This window comes from Egretta garzetta, unplaced genomic scaffold, assembly GCF_000687185.1.
Source record: "Egretta garzetta isolate BGI_Z169 unplaced genomic scaffold, ASM68718v1 scaffold843, whole genome shotgun sequence".
Classification (NCBI taxonomy): domain Eukaryota; kingdom Metazoa; phylum Chordata; class Aves; order Pelecaniformes; family Ardeidae; genus Egretta; species Egretta garzetta.
In genome coordinates, this window is record NW_009259176.1 from 65,269 (window position 1) to 79,329 (window position 14,061).

General features: G+C 33.2%; 1 protein-coding gene across 1 annotated transcript in view; it reads left to right on the forward strand.

Moving 5' to 3' along the window:
- The window catches only part of TBC1D19 (TBC1 domain family member 19), a 59,332-nt gene that overhangs the window by 35,749 nt on the left and 9,522 nt on the right, over positions 1 to 14,061 (forward strand). The window contains exons 12-14 of the mRNA XM_009635572.2: positions 4,199 to 4,273; positions 4,750 to 4,812; positions 12,894 to 12,978. Coding sequence (XP_009633867.1) covers positions 4,199 to 4,273; positions 4,750 to 4,812; positions 12,894 to 12,978 — 223 coding nt within the window. The remainder of the gene's footprint in view (positions 1 to 4,198; positions 4,274 to 4,749; positions 4,813 to 12,893; positions 12,979 to 14,061) is intronic.

A 14,061-nucleotide genomic window follows, 5' to 3' on the forward strand; every position in this document is an offset into this window, starting at 1 on the left:
CTTAATAAATAGGTGAGGTGGTAAGTTCATAATGGAGCACAATGTAACTCTATGACTTACCAGTAGGGTTATTTAGATTAGGATCAGTAGCCGAAGGTACCCACTACACCATTCAAACAGCTGAGAAGCCAGTCGCAGTAATGGACTGTCACCCTCTTTAACTGGAGAAGGATGTACTTCACAAGTAGATTTCACAGGTGTCTGGTAAAAGGAGTAAGTTTTGGATCCTCTTTCAGGATTTGCCAGGAGGGACTTTCTTTAGCTGTCTCATCCATTACCTCTTTATGTAATCTGTTTAGTTTTTCATTTTATACTTGTTTCTGGTACTTCTGTTCCAAAATCTGCAGCTCACCTAGTTAATGCTGGTTACCATTCTTTAGACTTCATCCAATTCCCACAAATCTTAGTGTCTCTTTTCTAGACTCCCCATTGTCATTCTTTCTTCATATTCCTAGTTTTATGCTTCACCCACCCATTTCTTGTATTAGATTTGAAGGTTGAATCAAACGAAAGTGATAAGATTTTGGGTTTATAAATGAAAATATTTTAGGCTAAGAAACCTACCACATTTTTGGACACTCCTCAGACTTGGTAGTAGTAAGCTCTCTCATCTGGAGGGAGAAATACAACCAATAAAATAGTAAAACAACACTTGAATCTTTTTTGAAGCCTGAGTGAGGCTCTTAAAAACATTTCTCACTGTATGAGACAAACTGATCACCAAGCAAAAGGGTCATGTGGCTTGAAACGATATCTGTGACCAATCTTGTTTATGATTCAGATATAAGGAATACATCTATACAGCATGAATCACAAGACCCTTGTCTTACTAAGAGGCATGGACAAAATCTACTTGTGGTCAAGTTGTGTCTAAAAAACCAGTATGATTCCTGAGTCCTGTTTTCATTTTGCATCAAAACAATCACAATTTAAGAGAAAACGAATGACAACTAAGAATTAAAACCATTATTCCTAGAATGGTTATGATTGGTTTTGCATTGCAAGTCCCTTTTTAATAACTTCTGATTTGTTTCCCAAACTTTCTCATGAGTTCTAGTTCAGGTGGCCTTCTGGTCTTTTTACCAAATTATTTAACTGTTAAAATAGTTAAGTACTGTTCGACTCTGCTAATATTTGAAATGTAAGTTTGTTGTTCATTTTTTCAGGGTAGAGTTCTGAGATGTGTTTGAAATTTTTGTTCATGCTGAAATTACAACAGTGGCAGCAAATGGTGTTTTATTTTCTGAGAAATGACCAACTTGGCCTAGCGGGGTTTTCTAAGAGCAAAGGAGAAACTATTATTTATTAAAAAGATGATAAACTGTTTACCCTTCTTATTTAAAATCATACTGAAGAAAGTATTCAACTGAATTATAAAGAACTTCCATTCAGTTTCTGCGAGTTGCTGAAGAATCTGAGCGCAGTTGTTCTCTCTTTCCAGACAGTCCCCTAAACATCAGGTTGCTTATTCTTGCTACTTTTTTAGCTGCTTGAAATATTTTCGTCAATTAAAACAAATTAAGGAGGAAAGTTGGGAAGGATATATTTCAGAAATTCTATGTTCTGTTGGTTAAGGCAAAGTGATTCAAATCTGTTTTAACTCAGGCAGTGTTTGCCCTATATTCTAATAAGTAGATTGTTTTTTAAAATGGGTACACAAATCTGAAGGGTGAGAAATGGAGAGTTTCTACACTTCAGCTTTATTGATTCCTTTGCTAAAACAAAAATAATATTAAATATGTGTGTCATTCTGGATTAACAAATAGCAAATACTCTATGCTGATTAAACCTATTTCATTTAGATTTCTTTCAGCAGTTTTCTGTTTTTCTTCTGTGGAAGATACTGTTCACTGGCTATACTAAACTGTAATTTATTCATAATTGCAATTAACATGATTCTTTACACTTCAGTTAATAATGCAGTTGATTTAAAGGCATAGGAAGCTAGTAAATATTTTAGAGATTAATAAGTCACAGTTCAGTATGATGCTGTAAACAAAATTGCACTGGAACCAGCACTCTAAACTCATGATGTCAGTACAGTAGAGCATCATTTATGAATATTTTTTTCTTGTACAGAAATCTGTTCTTCATACATTCTGTGAAGTCATTCCTTGCATGCCAAATCACTAAGCCTATTCTGAGTGTGAATAAACCAGCAGCAATTCAACTTAATACCAAGTTATTCTGACTGTTAAGATGAATGGGCCACGTCCTTGAGTTTGTTTACCTTTTAGTTTTTGTTTTTATGATCATTTTAATAATAATAGGAAAGTGGACTCTTGTAAGCAAATGTAAAACATAAATTAATGGCTTCTTAATTCAGGAAGGAAAAGGTTTGTACAGAATACTGGACTAGTGATAATGTTAATTTGTCGCTTGGAGCCACTGTGTGACCTCAGGTGAAAGTATTCTAAGAAGGCGGCTTGGTTCTGCATATAAATTTCAAGTGTGTTCTATATGTGTGTAACAAAAGATTACTCTCTGCTGTCACACCACTTTCTCCTCTCACTTCCAAACAGCCTTCAGCAATTGTTCAAGTCAGTTCTAGAGAATTAAAACCCAGTAAATTATACCAGGAAGCCATGAGGTTATTGCAATCTCTTTCCCAGGTTACAATAAATTAGTAGTTGTGTTATCTAGTACCCTTGTAGCCATGAGTTTCATCGTGTCATTTCTTATGCAGGAGTACTTCCATGTCCAACAGAAACAGTTTATCATGCAATCTGCGTGGCATGAAAAAGAGGAGGTGCTTTTTTTTTTTCATCGGCTCTTTCTGTTCTAATATATACAGTCATTTGAGATGGCGAAAAAAAACCCTTTAGATGTTATACATTTGGCAGTGTTACACTTAATTAGACTACAGTGTTGATGCTTTAATATTGTAACTTGAATATTAGAGTAGTTCTCTGTAGCTCTTAAGAACAGTGATACATTCATACTGCAATTAATTTGCATTTAGTAAATATTTGAGTCTGATCCTTCATAAAAAAAAAGCATACTATTTATACCTCCCCTTTTTATTTCTCAGAAAGAAAAATGTAAATATTTTACCTGCAGTAGTTATCAGTACTTAATAAATACAGCTTTTGCCCTCATTTCAACTTAACAGTCTAATAATGTATTAATTATAATAATTTCTAAGTGTATAATATTCACTGCTTCTCAGTTTTGGATTAATAGGAATAACAGTTACAATGTTTCCTGCCTTTCTCTTCACTTTTTTCCCATTCTCTCCCTCAGAATTTCATCTTACTTCCCACTTGTTCTTTAGATCCTTACTCCAGACTTACTTTTTTTTTTGCAGAGAAATCAGCTGTAAATATTATGTTAAACTTGGAATATACAACCATTTGCGTGGTGCCTGTAGAGACACATTGACACCAAAATAGTTTTTTAAAGTCTGAAGGAGCTTTGGGACTGCTGATTTAGTTTATAAATTTATTCAAATCCATTTGAAACTGTGGTGTTCAATCTGAAACTGTTGTTCAGTTGTAGGCATAATGACAGAGGGGTATTTAGGGATATAAGAATTACATCGTGATAGTGTGAAATTTATTTTTTTGTTTCCTTTGCAAGCTCTTTCTAAGAAAGGAATAAATCCCATCGTTTCACCCTTGTGTATGTTCTATAGACATTCAGGAAATAAGTGGAGTTTAAAAAAAGGTCTCAGTTCTTTGTATTTTTCACAAGATTTTTTTATATATTTATCATTTAATCTTTTCACAAACTTATACTATTTAGAGATTAATATTAGATTAATATCAAATATTTGCAGCAACTCACTAATGCTAGGAGATGTGACAGAACCTGTTAATGGAGAAGTGCATGAAAACAGAGGGTAACAAAGAAAAAAAAAACATAATAATTTTGAGCATTGAAAAGGTTTTAGCTGTAGAGACCCAGCGGTTGGAAGATATGGATCTTTGGTTTGAATTAGTTCCTTCATTCGCATTTTATTAATTACCTAAAGGAGAGGTCATTTTATAAACTCTCAAATATCTGCCTCTTTTTAGGTCTTAAGCTAGAATAAGCAGTGATAGAATGCTTCATAAATTATGCAGTGGGTTTTTCAGCTGAATATATGCTTATGATTTTTCTTGAAATTTTTTTTTAATTATGAAAAATGGGCTTTGTTAGTTTAAATATAAATTAATGTTGTGTCTCAGAATGATGATGACAATATTTTTAATTTTAGGATATCTTGTATTACGAACAGCTTAAGTCGAATGTGATTCAGCACGACCTGTTAGTGGACAGCCTGATTTACAAAGTAAGCGATTCACTAAACAGTGATGAAGTGATTTATATACTCATCACACCAGTATCTTGTTTTTTTAACAAAGAAAATGTTAGATGGTTTGGTTTTAAGGGGCGTAAGAATAATTAGTGTGAATTTGTTATTGTAAACTCTCTCCCTGTGCCTGTGTTGGCTCTTGTGTAAGACATTTGTTTGAGTTGAGCCATGAAGTCATAAAGAAAGAGTAACTTAGTTTGAAGGAATAACTGGTTTTGTGAGGAAGAAAGCACTGGGGTCTGAGCACTTCCATTTCAAGTTTCAACTCTGAATATTTTAATCATCAAGTTAATAGTATTTTTATATTTAAAAAGGTGGAGTATATGCTTAACTGCAGCTCTTTTATGATTCAGTGGTGAAACAGTGTCTTCTACCACTATGTTAAATTTAGCATCTATGGGAGTCTGAAAAGATGTCTTTTGTCTTTAAACTGCTGTATTTTTTGATTGCAGGATGTAAAGCTGACAGCAAGCAACGATGACTACTATTTTGTGTTTGAGGATTATTTATATCAGGTATGTAACTATTTTTTTCTTAGAAAAGCTAGAAATTACGCTCCTGTTGGGATTATATCATCTTTGGAGTCAGGACTGCCTTTGTGTTACAGTGGAACCCTAGACAGCATCTGTTTGCTGCATTACATATGCTTTCCCTTCTGAGTAATAATACTGTAAATTAATCTTGTACAGTTAATCGGATTAAGCAGGACAGGCTTCTAAAACTCCTATTCTAAAGGACCCTACACAATGTCTTTCCAATGCAGTAAGTCATAAAATACACAGTCAGGCATATTCTTCCCCTTCCCAGCTTTGCAATAATAAAATGATTAAGAGCTTTGGCATACAGAGCAACTAAGACTTGAGAGTAATCGGATTAAGCAGGACGGGCTTCTAAAACTCCTATTCTAAAGGACCCTACACAATGTCTTTCCAATGCAGTAAGTCATAAAATACACAGTCAGGCATATTCTTCCCCTTCCCAGCTTTGCAATAATAAAATGATTAAGAGCTTTGGCATACAGAGCAACTAAGACTTGAGAGGTATATTCAGGGTTCCAGTTTAAAATAATAATAATAATAATAATTGCTTTACAGTGACCTACTGCAATAAGCATAAAAGATACTGTATTGGCATATTTTTAAATTTACTCTGAATAAGATAGTGATATGTATGGTTACTTTTAGGATTGCTCCCATTTCAAAGCTGCTTTTAGCAATGGGGAACCCAGCTAATTTATAAAGAATTATCTTCATTGCTGCCTGTCAAATGCCCATAAATAGAAGGACATTACATTTATGAATTTCCTAATGTGTAGTTGATTGCAGTGTCAACATAAATGTCATGCAGCAAACTTACCATTTCCACAGTGCTTTCAACTTCATTAGTCACATCTGTTAGGTTAGACTTGCTTAATTTTTTGTTTCAGAGCTATGTGAAACTAAATTATTTCTTCTTTGGTGGTAGTAAACTTCCAGTAATTTAACTAAGCAAGAAACTGTCCTTAGTGCTGCTTAGTCCATAGAGGTATGAAAATAGGCATTACTATTTAAGCATACTATTCAATCATGTCTAGATATAATATTTTAGCAAAATAAGTGTTTAAATATTAATACTTAAAATTATAACCTCATGAAATTATAGCCGTTTTTAACTTGAAACAGTTCCAATATTAAGATCTATATCTGAATTTGTTTCTGAATTAAAATTTGAAAAGTGACTACATAATGACAACTCAATCATCAATACTTATTCATAAAACATTTACATGTAGAAGGTTTTCTTGATTTAAGGGCCAAAGATGATCTTATTGTAACATGATCTCTTCATCATGGGATGTGAAAATCTCATTTTTGCTTCATTCTTTATATAGAATACTCAGGCATATTAATTAGTCATTAGCTGACAGTTCCAGTGGACAGGATTATAACCTATGAAGGAGTATGACCTGGTATACAGTATAATCTTTTGTTTTAAGACCATCAGAAATAGATTTTGTTCATCATTCTCATGTATAGCAGAGTTGAATATTTTAATTTTTTATATATATTAAATAAGAGTGATCACAGAATTAAAATCATAAAAAGGGCTAAACTATCCTTAGTAATTTGAAGGAGAGTCAGCAAAAATCTTTGAAAAATGAAGTGCCTAGTATTACTGCAAGGCTTTGAGGCAAAGAACATCTCAAACTTCTAATTATTAGTTGCTCTAGTTTTGTTTGGTGCTTTGCAGTATTCTTCAAACTCTTTCTAGAAGAAAGTTGTCCATTTTCCTTGATAATTTTCTCTTCCAACCTAATTTGCAAATGCATTGCTGCCAAATGCTTTTGTTCTATGGCCCCTGGAAAAGTTTTGCAGTATGAGTCACTCTGATATGGAATATTACTTATTGATTTCACATGATAACTGGAATTAAATATTGGCTAAATAAAATAGGTAATGAAAATGTTAGTTTAAACCTGATAAATTATTTCCGTTTGCACTGGGTTGGTGGGTTTTTTTCATGACTAGTTACTGCCTCTAAGTTTTCCAAGTCATTCATCGTAGTGCGGCATTTGTCTGTGTGTTACTTAACAAATAAAGGATCCGCCAAAACCATAAAATTTCAGCCTGAAATAACAATGAGGATATTTGTTTGGATTACTGGTACCTCTTTAGTAGCATGCAATCCTTTTTGGGAAGCACACTGTGAAATGATGTAATTTATTTCCTTTAATATCTTTGCTTTCTTCATCACAAAGTTCACGTGTTTTTGTTACTTCTTTATAACTACTGAAATAGAATACAGTTACTTTTAATATAGTAATTTCTTTTTGATAAAAGCTTTCGCTTTGGTCTTCTTCTTTTTCTCAGTCCTTTGAATTCAGTGTTTTTCTTTTCAGTTTTGGTTATAAATATCCAATAGTTTGCCAAACATTTCTGTACTTAAAAAGGGGTTTGTGCCATTGTTTTCCTTAGCATTATCATTTTTGTGAACGACAAAAATAATACGTAAATTATTAAGTTTGTAAATTCATTATTTCAGGCCAGAGGTTCAATTTAAATACTTTAGTCTTACATCCTGCATAATGAATAGATGCACAGAACTTCACCAACAGTTTTTAGGTATAGTCATAACTTATGTTTGAGCTAGAGTCTATCTTTTATAAAGATGCATAGTCTTAATTTAAAGACTTCCAGATACTGGTACTGGACACTGTATTCCTAAAAAAGGGGGCCTCAAATTAAGGTTACATTCTTTCCCCTATGAGAGAACATAATTTATGTCCTTTTCAGATTAGTTTCTTTTTCTTTCACCTCAATTAACATATACAGAGAATTACATTTGCCTGTGTATTGTTATTGTCAGCTGTATTTTGGCAGCTGTGAAAATGATTGTGTATTACGCAAAAATAATATTTAGCTTAAAGTGTTCGAGATAAAGAAACTATTTTTTAAAAGGTGTTTGTATCTGAGAAATAGTTCCGAGGTTCAAAAAAGGAAAAAGTCTCAAAATATGCCCTGCTTGCCATAAAAAATAAAAAAGGCAATGATGTTCAGATGTCACAGTGTTTCAGTGTTGCATGTTTCCTTTTGACAAATGCTGGTATCTGGAAAATGTTTGCAATAATTAGTTGAAGAAAAAATCGATTCATTTTTATTCACAATAAATTATATCTAAAACATTTACACCTTTTACACATTGGTTACAGTTAAAACAAACAAACTCTTAAAACTTACATGCGCAGAGGGGGTTTAACATATGCAAAAAAAGTAAGCAGCAAGTCGAAATCTGTCTTACTTCTGCCCTCTTGTGTACATTCTTGATAGTGCAGTCTTTCATTGCATGAAACATGAAAATTTTCACGTATAATGCTAATTATTACATATTTTTACAACTGCATATAGGATGAGATTCTTTATTGCTTTTGTTTTCTAGAACGCTTTTAGTATTTAATTTTATACTCAGTTGCTGTGAATACTAGATATTTATGTAAACAATAAAAAATACAAATATGTTTTACAAAATACATTGTGCATTTCAGAACTTATGGATATGAGGTGAACATTATAATCTGTGCTTTTTGAAAGAACTGAATATCGTGCAAGCATTCCATAAAGCTCCTGGGAATGAAAGTGAATGTAAGGATCGGTCTTCTAGAACTGCACACATGCAAAAATTTAATGTTTCATTTGCTTATTCACTTACTAGGACTTTCCCAGGTCATAGTAACTGAATAGAAGAATAACCTAATAGACATCAAACCAACCAGTTGCATCCACAGTCACTAATGGTGTGACAGAAGGGGATAAACGCATGCTGAGAGGCAAAGAGGAGGGTTGGAGATCAGGAATATTTTACTGACAACAAATGAATGTGAAGGTAAAATCATAGCAAGTTCAAAGCGAGCCTGGGAATTTGAACAGGAACTCTGAATATTTTAATCATCAAGTTAATAGTATTTTTATATTTAAAAAGGTGGAGTATATGCTTAACTGCAGCTCTTTTATGATTCAGTGGTGAAACAGTGTCTTCTACCACTATGTTAAATTTAGCATCTATGGGAGTCTGAAAAGATGTCTTTTGTCTTTAAACTGCTGTATTTTTTGATTGCAGGATGTAAAGCTGACAGCAAGCAACGATGACTACTATTTTGTGTTTGAGGATTATTTATATCAGGTATGTAACTATTTTTTTCTTAGAAAAGCTAGAAATTACGCTCCTGTTGGGATTATATCATCTTTGGAGTCAGGACTGCCTTTGTGTTACAGTGGAACCCTAGACAGCATCTGTTTGCTGCATTACATATGCTTTCCCTTCTGAGTAATAATACTGTAAATTAATCTTGTACAGTTAATCGGATTAAGCAGGACAGGCTTCTAAAACTCCTATTCTAAAGGACCCTACACAATGTCTTTCCAATGCAGTAAGTCATAAAATACACAGTCAGGCATATTCTTCCCCTTCCCAGCTTTGCAATAATAAAATGATTAAGAGCTTTGGCATACAGAGCAACTAAGACTTGAGAGGTATATTCAGGGTTCCAGTTTAAAATAATAATAATAATAATAATTGCTTTACAGTGACCTACTGCAATAAGCATAAAGTATATTCAGGGTTACAGTTTAAAATAATAATAATAATATTGCTTTACAGTGACCTACTGCAATAAGCATAAAAGATACTGTATTGGCATATTTTTAAATTTACTCTGAATAAGATAGTGATATGTATGGTTACTTTTAGGATTGCTCCCATTTCAAAGCTGCTTTTAGCAATGGGGAACCCAGCTAATTTATAAAGAATTATCTTCATTGCTGCCTGTCAAATGCCCATAAATAGAAGGACATTACATTTATGAATTTCCTAATGTGTAGTTGATTGCAGTGTCAACATAAATGTCATGCAGCAAACTTACCATTTCCACAGTGCTTTCAACTTCATTAGTCACATCTGTTAGGTTAGACTTGCTTAATTTTTTGTTTCAGAGCTATGTGAAACTAAATTATTTCTTCTTTGGTGGTAGTAAACTTCCAGTAATTTAACTAAGCAAGAAACTGTCCTTAGTGCTGCTTAGTCCATAGAGGTATGAAAATAGGCATTACTATTTAAGCATACTATTCAATCATGTCTAGATATAATATTTTAGCAAAATAAGTGTTTAAATATTAATACTTAAAATTATAACCTCATGAAATTATAGCCGTTTTTAACTTGAAACAGTTCCAATATTAAGATCTATATCTGAATTTGTTTCTGAATTAAAATTTGAAAAGTGACTACATAATGACAACTCAATCATCAATACTTATTCATAAAACATTTACATGTAGAAGGTTTTCTTGATTTAAGGGCCAAAGATGATCTTATTGTAACATGATCTCTTCATCATGGGATGTGAAAATCTCATTTTTGCTTCATTCTTTATATAGAATACTCAGGCATATTAATTAGTCATTAGCTGACAGTTCCAGTGGACAGGATTATAACCTATGAAGGAGTATGAACTGGTATACAGTATAATCTTTTGTTTTAAGACCATCAGAAATAGATTTTGTTCATCATTCTCATGTATAGCAGAGTTGAATATTTTAATTTTTTATATATATTAAATAAGAGTGATCACAGAATTAAAATCATAAAAAGGGCTAAACTATCCTTAGTAATTTGAAGGAGAGTCAGCAAAAATCTTTGAAAAATGAAGTGCCTAGTATTACTGCAAGGCTTTGAGGCAAAGAACATCTCAAACTTCTAATTATTAGTTGCTCTAGTTTTGTTTGGTGCTTTGCAGTATTCTTCAAACTCTTTCTAGAAGAAAGTTGTCCATTTTCCTTGATAATTTTCTCTTCCAACCTAATTTGCAAATGCATTGCTGCCAAATGCTTTTGTTCTATGGCCCCTGGAAAAGTTTTGCAGTATGAGTCACTCTGATATGGAATATTACTTATTGATTTCACATGATAACTGGAATTAAATATTGGCTAAATAAAATAGGTAATGAAAATGTTAGTTTAAACCTGATAAATTATTTCCGTTTGCACTGGGTTGGTGGGTTTTTTTCATGACTAGTTACTGCCTCTAAGTTTTCCAAGTCATTCATCGTAGTGCGGCATTTGTCTGTGTGTTACTTAACAAATAAAGGATCCGCCAAAACCATAAAATTTCAGCCTGAAATAACAATGAGGATATTTGTTTGGATTACTGGTACCTCTTTAGTAGCATGCAATCCTTTTTGGGAAGCACACTGTGAAATGATGTAATTTATTTCCTTTAATATCTTTGCTTTCTTCATCACAAAGTTCACGTGTTTTTGTTACTTCTTTATAACTACTGAAATAGAATACAGTTACTTTTAATATAGTAATTTCTTTTTGATAAAAGCTTTCGCTTTGGTCTTCTTCTTTTTCTCAGTCCTTTGAATTCAGTGTTTTTCTTTTCAGTTTTGGTTATAAATATCCAATAGTTTGCCAAACATTTCTGTACTTAAAAAGGGGTTTGTGCCATTGTTTTCCTTAGCATTATCATTTTTGTGAACGACAAAAATAATACGTAAATTATTAAGTTTGTAAATTCATTATTTCAGGCCAGAGGTTCAATTTAAATACTTTAGTCTTACATCCTGCATAATGAATAGATGCACAGAACTTCACCAACAGTTTTTAGGTATAGTCATAACTTATGTTTGAGCTAGAGTCTATCTTTTATAAAGATGCATAGTCTTAATTTAAAGACTTCCAGATACTGGTACTGGACACTGTATTCCTAAAAAAGGGGGCCTCAAATTAAGGTTACATTCTTTCCCCTATGAGAGAACATAATTTATGTCCTTTTCAGATTAGTTTCTTTTGCTTTCACCTCAATTAACATATACAGAGAATTACATTTGCCTGTGTATTGTTATTGTCAGCTGTATTTTGGCAGCTGTGAAAATGATTGTGTATTACGCAAAAATAATATTTAGCTTAAAGTGTTCGAGATAAAGAAACTATTTTTTAAAAGGTGTTTGTATCTGAGAAATAGTTCCGAGGTTCAAAAAAGGAAAAAGTCTCAAAATATGCCCTGCTTGCCATAAAAAATAAAAAAGGCAATGATGTTCAGATGTCACAGTGTTTCAGTGTTGCATGTTTCCTTTTGACAAATGCTGGTATCTGGAAAATGTTTGCAATAATTAGTTGAAGAAAAAATCGATTCATTTTTATTCACAATAAATTATATCTAAAACATTTACACCTTTTACACATTGGTTACAGTTAAAACAAACAAACTCTTAAAACTTACATGCGCAGAGGGGGTTTAACATATGCAAAAAAAGTAAGCAGCAAGTCGAAATCTGTCTTACTTCTGCCCTCTTGTGTACATTCTTGATAGTGCAGTCTTTCATTGCATGAAACATGAAAATTTTCACGTATAATGCTAATTATTACATATTTTTACAACTGCATATAGGATGAGATTCTTTATTGCTTTTGTTTTCTAGAATGCTTTTAGTATTTAATTTTATACTCAGTTGCTGTGAATACTAGATATTTATGTAAACAATAAAAAATACAAATATGTTTTACAAAATACATTGTGCATTTCAGAACTTATGGATATGAGGTGAACATTATAATCTGTGCTTTTTGAAAGAACTGAATATCGTGCAAGCATTCCATAAAGCTCCTGGGAATGAAAGTGAATGTAAGGATCGGTCTTCTAGAACTGCACACATGCAAAAATTTAATGTTTCATTTGCTTATTCACTTACTAGGACTTTCCCAGGTCATAGTAACTGAATAGAAGAATAACCTAATAGACATCAAACCAACCAGTTGCATCCACAGTCACTAATGGTGTGACAGAAGGGGATAAACGCATGCTGAGAGGCAAAGAGGAGGGTTGGAGATCAGGAATATTTTACTGACAACAAATGAATGTGAAGGTAAAATCATAGCAAGTTCAAAGCGAGCCTGGGAATTTGAACAGGAAAGTAAATTAAATTGGTCAAGAGCTTTCAACCATATTAGCTCTCTTCAATAGCGTCTAAAAGGTGCTAATTAAGGCAGGTCCTTAAATCTGTTTGATGTTGCTTTGTTGGTCAAGGAGGTCAGCTGATTTTTATATGCTGTCTTTTCTCCAGGTATTACTCTGTTTTTCCCGAGATACATCTGTATTGGAGCACTTTACTTACAGTAGTGCCACCCCACCCAAATCATATATACGAGGTAAAAGGAATTGTTTTATAAAAGATTGTATAGAGTTTTGTTGACTGCTGCAGTTAACAGTATGTGAACTTCGTTTATGTTCGTTACACCTAGTGGACTACGTTTGAAAGAACGTTAAAAAACCCTCATATATCCAGCTGACATCTGCACAGATTCTATTATGACAGCTTAGAAGCTGATCACATGAAGGCCAGCTTGCAATGTTCTTTTACTGTAGTTTTCTGTATATAATTCTCCAGTCTTTTACCAAAATAAATTAAACATGCAACTATGACAATATGATAAAATCTTGACAACATCTATCCTCATCAGAGCTAGAAATCTAAATACGCAATGTTGTCCTCTGCAACTTCAATAAATTTAGCCACTGGAAGCAGTGGGCTCCATTCAAAGATCTGTGGGAGTAGAGCTCTACCAAGCAGACTTACACTGATTTTTCTCAAAGCATGGCATCTTCCAGGGTGTTAGCTTACTTTTGGATGTTTTTTGGCTTAAGTTCTCATGTGAGTCATATTTTTCTTAACAATCTTAAATTTGTTGGTTCAGTCCACTTGCCTTCCCTTCCAACTTCTAATGCCATACCTCTGGGCTGTTTCCTTGCTTCTTAGGTTCTTACCTGCCTTGGCTCTACCCAGAGGTTCCTAATTTTGTCTTCCTTCTTGAATCATTCAGCCATCCCATCACTTTTTTTTTTTTCCATGTACCTTTACCTTCTGCGTTCCCATTTTCCATTGGCCAAATGTGATCCCCATACCAAGTACTCTTTTTCTGAGCAGGACCTCTGCTGACAGTTTTCCTCTTGCTTCTTATGTCACTAGAGGCAATGTTTGTTTTCTAATTTGTTTCTTCCTCCTTTATTGCTTTATAGGTCTTTTCTCTCTTTTTAACTGAATTAGGGAGTTTTCTTTACCTATTTCTTGAAACAAGCAAAGGGCTCACCTAAGAGCAGAACAGCAGTGGGATCCCAGATCTCAATTCAGGCACAGAGCCATGGCAGCCCAGGAACACAGCTATGGGGAGCATCCTACTTATTCCTAGACAAATCTGGAGAATGAAGTTGCTGAAATCTAAATTTCTGCTGAA